The 7,761-nt window shown below is 38.4% G+C and overlaps 1 protein-coding gene across 1 annotated transcript in view; it reads left to right on the top strand.

The window, feature by feature from the left end:
* Positions 1 to 7,761, top strand: part of ush2a (Usher syndrome 2A (autosomal recessive, mild)) — a gene marked incomplete in the record, with an annotated part of 244,206 nt that overhangs the window by 37,876 nt on the left and 198,569 nt on the right. The window contains 3 exon segments of the mRNA XM_014017175.1: positions 4,973 to 5,168; positions 5,410 to 5,540; positions 5,664 to 5,871. Of these exon segments, the coding sequence (XP_013872629.1) occupies positions 4,973 to 5,168; positions 5,410 to 5,540; positions 5,664 to 5,871 (535 nt within the window).

The following is a 7,761-nucleotide window of genomic DNA, read 5'->3' as shown; positions in this document are numbered from 1 at the left end:
AGTATCTACATACTGCTAAAATATAAGTAGTTTGATTCAATCTACCACCTTTTGACCAGGCTCAATAAAAGCATAATAAACCTTGTCAGGTAATAGTAGTCATCATCCCAACAAAAGCCTTCATTTGGTCAGCAGTGAAAAATTCAGGTACGACTGCCTCAACTTACTGTCACACAGCACAGCCTACATTATTTACCACTTATGTATCATTCATACACTAGTGTCTGTGCGTTAGTGTGCATGTTTGTGTGTTGAAGGAACCAGAGCACAATGGTGTTTTTACAGTTTTCAACTAGCAGAAATCTGACTATTGATGTTACTTTAAAGCAAAACCAACACACACTTTCTTCTTTACAGTATGTGTTTAACGTACACAAACTCCATACTGAAATATGAACACACAGGGACTCCATATTAACAGAAATATCTGCTTTCCTCTTATTCTACCTTTTTCTTTTTCTTGCATTTGTCTTCTCATAGGTATTTGAACAGGCTTCATTCTCTTTGTCAGTCCCTCTGTCTCTATTATACTCCATCGTATCTCACGAGTCGCTGTTTAAATAATGTCTCAAATCGACTAGAACAATGACATTCCCTCAGCATCCATTTCTAATCAGCTCTTTTTCTTTCTGTTTGCTTTTTCCTTTTTTTCACTAAACAGTTTTCCATTCGCCCCTTCCCCCTACAACTTTTTATTTCTGTACATTGTAATATCTGAAATAATTTCATTTAACTATTCTTGTTTGTTTGTGTGTCTGTTTGTGTGTATTTCTTTGCACACAATAATTCTTTTCCTAACTCAGATCGATTCCTCCACTCTTGATCCTTCTTTTTCCACCAGCATCTGTTCTCTTTTTGGTTGGAAGATGCAATAGATCTAGACATATGTATATGTATTATGCACAACATTGTCTGTAATGTAACATATTCTCTAAATGAGTTATAATTCTCTGAAATACACCGTGCAACGTGTACATTTGTCTACACAGAGTTCTTTTGTGTGAATATTTATGCACCTGTGTGCGCTTTCCTTCTGAACCTGTCTATGTCATCTCTCCGAGTGAATATTCAGGACCTTTTTTCTGTCTCTGTAATATTGGAGCATAAAAGGCTGTGGGGAATATTAGCGTTTAATATTGCATGCGTTCTGTTGACTCGCATCGGCCTAGCACCATGACGGATGTTGTACTAATCTGTAGAATTTCCACAGTGACATTAAAGTGACAGAAATGCTCAGACGTGTCAAAATGATCAACAGGGGCCTTAGAAGACACACACTTAAAACTCTCCCACACAAACTATCACACACACACACTAAAACTCATATGTGCACAAATGCACGTGCAACCTCTTCACTTGATCTTTTTTTTCCTTTGATTTTTTTCTTATGTGCACTTTGTGTCAGACTTGATCGCTCATTGTGTCACTCTGTCTTTGTATCTCCTCACAACAAATGTCTGAAAGCTTTATGATATAATGAATCGTACAAAACATTACACAAAGTATTTTCCATCTTTAAAATGGACTTTTGTGAGCCTGATTAATATATACTTGGATTACATGCTGTGATATTACAAAACATTAAAATTGAATGTTGCTAACTTTTCCTAGCTTTGTTTTTCATCTGCACCCTGAATACATATAAGTGTTGCATCAGATTTTCTTGCAAACTTGCCAAAAATAATAGAACTGTTTCTGAGTGTTTACTGTGTTGTTTTATTTTATTTTTTATGTTTTTTGTCTGGTATGAGTTAAAGAAAATATTTGAAGCTCTTTTAACAGTGTTATTTTTACTCAAAAGTTTTATTTGAAATAAGATTAGCATTTTGTAAAAAAAAAAATACCTACAATCCTAACTGCGTGAAGGCAACTTGAGCAACACCGTACAAAGAAATGTCACATGAAAAGGTATTGACATAAATTCTAAGTCTCAAAGTGAACAGAGAAGCTGTTTTTTGTGTTTGCATCCATATGTGTGATAGATTTTGATAGGAAGTGACGTTAAGTGATGTTGCCTAGAATCTCTGTAGCCCAAGTCTGCTTCAGCAGCAGATTTTCACCTGCACTTGGGTTAACCGGGTTAACTTTTCTGTAGATACACACAAAATGGGTGTGTGCGCACAAACATTCTCACACATACACAAGCCAGTGCCATGACCTTTCCTGTGAGAGCGTGAAATTGGTCATGGCATTTTAGGATAAGATGAGTTGTCCCGGTGGATTTACACTCACGCACACATGCACGGATGCTTATGACAGGCCATCTGAATGTCCACATATCCATTAGAGCAGTCTCCTCACTCAGCAGGTTTTGTCCAGTCGGAGTGAAAATATGTTATTCTTTCCTCTGCGTCACAGTCCAAAATACTTTCATTCACACTGACACACACACTTGCCGTTTTCCCTGCCAGAGGAAAAACATGAACAAATCTGCTTAGAAAACAAGAAGTGCTGATTGAATTTGCTGAGTAATGATGTTTTACTGCACATATTTATTACTGTATGTCTTGAATTTGTTTAAAGAAAAAGCAAAAAAAACTGTTTTTTAAACCACTTTTGCAAACAGAAACTTAAATTTAACCACTAACATAATTTCCCTGCTGTCAACACAACACAATACTTTCCTGCTGTTTTTAGTTTTGATATACTGTGGCTGTGGAGTGGCCAATTGCACAAAAAAAAAAAGAAAAGATGAAGAGAAGCAAGAGAATTAAAATCACACTGACTCAGTCTTCTTTTTGTGCTGCTACAGTGTGTAAATGATGGAGCGCCATCAAAACCTTTTGTATGTGGAAGAGAATTGAACGTGTGCGCTCTTCTTTTAACTCCCAAACACCAGTCCCTCGACTAATTAGCAGGCAGGGAGAAAGGTAAGGTAACGCAATGCTGAATGAAAAGAAAAGAGAAGAAAGAACAAATCCTCTCTTTCATTTAGTATGGTAATATTTTCCTCTCACATACTCACTTTGGGTATGAGAACAAGCAGTTGGGGGACAGTGAGACGGGGGAAGCGAGTACACAAAAGGGGAGAGATGGAAAACTGGGAGAGATATACAGAGTGATTTGTTTTTCAGGGCAAGGAAAGTCAGGGAAAAAAACATTGACAAGAAGGAGGGGATGTTAAAGGAATGAAATGAGTGGAAGGAAGAATGGAGCACACCACCTTTGCTCATGGTGCCGGCCTTAATGGATGGCATAAAAAGTTTTATGTAGCAAAGAAAAAATGAACTTTGAAGTGAGAGTTTTTAGCACAGAGCCAAAGATAGACAAGCAGGTAATAACAGATGGGCTGAACTGAAGATGATGTATGAACAAAAGCACAGGCAGGAAGTTGCTGTACACATAACAACAGATAGATTTGATTCCAAACATGGTGGCAGATGGATGCACAGGTAGACTGACAATAAACAGGAAAGTGCAAACAGCACAGAACTCTGGAGGAATTCCACGATTCAGGCCACTTTCTCTGTTCTTCTTGTGTGTTTCTTTCCATGTTGTTTCGTTGTTGTGTACACAGCTTGTCTCTATAGAATTAGTTGCTGCTTCCATAGGTTTTTTTTTTTCACATTTAGTTCTCAGCAAGAGGAGCACCATTCTACCACTGACACACAATAGTCAAACAGTCATAGTTTAGTGATGTCACTGAGATTAACTGAATAAATTGTTTTGATGTAAAGTTTAAATACTTCTGAATTTATGAATATTGTAATTAATAATAAAGTATTTTTGAATTTGAATTGAATTTGAATTGAATTGTCATTTATACGCACCCAACAGTCCACCTCTGACCACATGAATGATGTAAAATATAATAGTTATTTATTTTCAATTGTCCCAATATTGTTTTCCTCTACTTGTTACTGTCTGCCTTAATTCCATCTCTCACACTTGCAGACATTAATCTCAGACTTATTTTTTTTTTCTATTTGACTGTCATTTTTCTTTCTTTTTTTACCTTTTATGCCAATCTTTCTGAAATACAAATGGGCCCCTTCCCCCAGTTTTCTTTTTCACTCTGCCCCTCCTCCCCTTTTTCCCCCCTGAAATCCCCCACCACTGCTTCTTTTTATCTGCGTGTCGTACATAATAGACCCAGTGCAGGCCTGCATGTGTCACACATGGGAGGAACTCCTGTGTTTTTTAATACATTTTTAATCCTGCCATTTGATGCCCCCCTTGTCCATCATAATTTGTACTGACTGCTGAACAAAATCAAAGGACTTGTACTTGCTGCTTCTAGCCTCTGCTGTTTTCTGCTACAAAAAAAGCATTTTTAACGCACCCCATCCCTTCCCCCTTTTTTCCTTTACACACACCTTAGAATGTTTGTTATGACATGAAAGTGGGACTGTGTGAAAGTTCTGCCTGTTGCAAGTCACTTCTCATTAGATGTCTGATTTTGCTCTGTGTGTGTGTGTCTGTGCTTGTTCCCTATATGTTAGAGAATACCTTTGTGTTTTTCTATCGAGTTACGTGTATTGTGCTTTTCTCTCTTTAGATTTAGTTACACGGACCACTAACTTCTCTCTTTACATTTCCCCCCGCATTCAGTAAATTTCTCTCCCCAACACTGTGCCTTATTTCAGTCTTTGTTTTATTAAGATAAATGAATAACTAAATAAATAAAAGGGTTTTTACCTATCATGGGAAAAACTTTGCGCACATTTATTGTTTCTTGATGCAGAGATTTTTTTTTCCTGAACATATGGTCAAAGGAACCCTTTAACTGCTGAACTGCTGAAATCCAAAATTAAAGCAGACTATGAAGTTATTTATACCACACACAAAAAAACTCCAGCAGTTCTCCTGCATTGTTCCCGAATGCTTTATATTATTTTAAAAGTAATATAAGTAAAATAAAATGTCATTCAACAACAGAAGTTTTTTTTTTCAATTTCTCGCTGTAGAAAGGGCAAGACTAAGTCACCTGCTGCTGTAAAGAATGTTTATTTATGTATTTATATCTTTACAGTGCCAGCGTTGTGCTCCCCTCTACAATGACAAACCATTCAGGTCAGGTGACCAACTCCAGCCAATGAACTGCCGACCTTGTCAGTGTCATGGCCACGCCTTGACTTGTCATTATGACATCCTAGCTGATGACCAACCAGATGAGCACTATCAAGGTGGAGGAGGAGTCTGTGACCACTGCATGCACAACACCACAGGTGCCCTTTATCTTTTCAGTTGACAGTTCACGAGCTACGTTTATGTTTCTTTACCATCAATAAAATGAAGACTTTCGGACAATACAAACACGGGCCTGGCGCTTGGACCTCTATATCATTTAACAATTAAGTCATTCTATGTTATAGTCTGAGACCAACATGTTTATACACACTTGAAAGTTTATAAAGGTCTCACATTGCTCTTTTTTTCCCACTCTGTGTTTATTCCTCTTACTCTAAGGAAAGAACTGTGAGCAATGTCTAAGTGGCTTCTTCAGGCTGGAAGGCTTTGATCCAACTTCAGCTGATGTGTGTCAACCTTGTAATTGCAACACTGCTGGAACAGTCAATGGCAGCAGAGTGTGCACCAAGGTATACGTATGCATTCAGTGTTGTACAGCAAATTGTGGGTCACTTAAGTGGATGGAAATCCTGAAAAAAAGGTTTAACATGGTTTCTCCTCATTTTTCTTCTTCCTATGTCTGTCTTCTTAAGGTTGGTGGTCAGTGTCCGTGTAAGGATGCAGTAACAGGCCGTCGGTGCTCAGACTGTTTGCCTGGTTGGTTTGGTCTCAGTGCGTCAAATCCAAATGGCTGCATGCCCTGCAATTGTAGTGATCTGGGTGTCATCAAGACCTCAACAGGAGCCGTTTCCAGCTGCAACCAGCACACTGGACAGTGTCACTGTAAACCACATGTAACAGGTAAACGTTTGACAAGCAAAAGCTAATATTTTGTTGAATTTTACATTTACCGTATTTATTCAAGTATATTACGTAAAATTTAATCCATAAAATCATCCATAAAGTTGGGGGGTAGTATTATACGCGGATAAATATTTTTACTTATGTATTTTAACTGAAATATCGGCAAAATTATTGAGTCCGGAAATGAGACCGCGTTGTAAAAAGCAGTTGAAACGAGCTCACCTCTGCCACTCCTCCGTGCTTCAGAGTGAGATAATAACAGATCCAAGCAGGCGACATGATGTGAAAAAAGGGGAAGAAAGTAGTCCTGCACCTTAGTAATGATAACAAACTAATGACATTAGCGTGTGACCGGGCCGCTGCTGGAACAACAACAAACATGTTCGTCTGTAATGGCTGCTGTCTACCGGTGTTCTAAAAAGGTTTATATCCCTGAAAAAAGTTTCCCCACCAGAGGGGGCGCTCACGAGCAGGAAGTAATCTGCTTGTATCTGCTTGAAGATGGTCCAAATCTCATGTGAAGTCTCTGACTTTTGTGTTGGCGCCTCCTGGTGGACTATGTGTAAAATGTCAGAATTCATATGATGCTGCTACAGCTGATATATATTTGTTGTCAAAATACCTTTTAGTACATATGTTGTTAAAATAAAATGAACAGTCCAATGATCATTTTACTGATATGTATAAAGACTGCAAAGGCTGAAAAATCTTGAAGTCTGTATGAAATTGGAGGTAGTTTGAGGATTAAATTTTTTTATGCTTTTTAAGCTCAAAAAAGAGGGGGGGGTCGTATTATACATGAGATCATATTACACACAAATAAAAATGGTAAATGTAATAATAAGAATAAGAATTTCACCAGGGCACATAACAAACTAAACTTATCACTCCAGTTTGTTTAATTGCCCTGGAACTTTTTCTCTATTATTATATACAGATTTTTATTGAGGTGCGCCAAAATGAAAATGTTTACACTTAGTGTGCATTACAAAACAAACATGCATATACACACCGTGGTGGACTTAGACGTCCCAAAGTGATGTGGCAGCCAAAATAAACAGGCTTTTCTGGTGGCGGTGCTTCCAGCCGTTGTGCCTCTCTTTTTGATAAATGGTTTCACTCTCTCCCCTGTGTGTCTTTGAAGACCAAGCTCGTATGAAATGCAAAAACGGGCAATGCTTCTCAACTATACGCATCATGTGTATTGTTAAGCCTTGCTACCAAGGGTCCAATGTTGTGCATGTGAGTGTGTGCATGTGCACTGGTGGTGTTTTTAGCTGCTCCGGTTGGTGTGTATTTGGAGAAGAATTGGATGAGGCCATGTGTTCAAGTACATTTGTTTTTGCTTAACTCTGTTTATTGTATGTTGTAGGAGTGTTTGTACATAAAAAGTGTGTGTTTGTGCATGTGCGTGCACGTATGCTATCAAGGACTAAGCTGGTGTTTAATTCTCTAATTCAATGCCAAGTTGATTAAAACAAACTGCTGCAGCCCCTTATATTTTTCACACTTTCTTCCTACAAGACCCTTTTTTCCCCCGTCCTTGTTTGTTTGGTTGCTCCCACAGGTATTTTTCAGAAATGAGATTTGATTATGGCAATTTATTACCGCCAAGCTGATACTTTGAGCTGAGCAATGGCAGGCATGCTTCAGACGGATGGGATTGAAATGTGCGCACACAGACGCTGATACACACATGCAGAAAACTGTGTATGCTCATAACAAGGTGCCAGAGTGCAGTGTGTACATAATAGTGTTTGAAATGGTGATGCATGAGCCTGTTAACCAGCTGGCTCCTGATAAAAAGCTTGGCCATGGCCTAAAAATACACACACACACACACACACACACACACACACACACACACACACACACACACACACACAC

Source organism: Austrofundulus limnaeus, unplaced genomic scaffold (assembly GCF_001266775.1).
Source record: "Austrofundulus limnaeus strain Quisiro unplaced genomic scaffold, Austrofundulus_limnaeus-1.0 Scaffold163, whole genome shotgun sequence".
NCBI lineage: Eukaryota > Metazoa > Chordata > Actinopteri > Cyprinodontiformes > Rivulidae > Austrofundulus > Austrofundulus limnaeus.
Note: the sequence above shows the minus strand (reverse complement) of the source record. Positions and strands in the feature narration are given on the sequence as shown.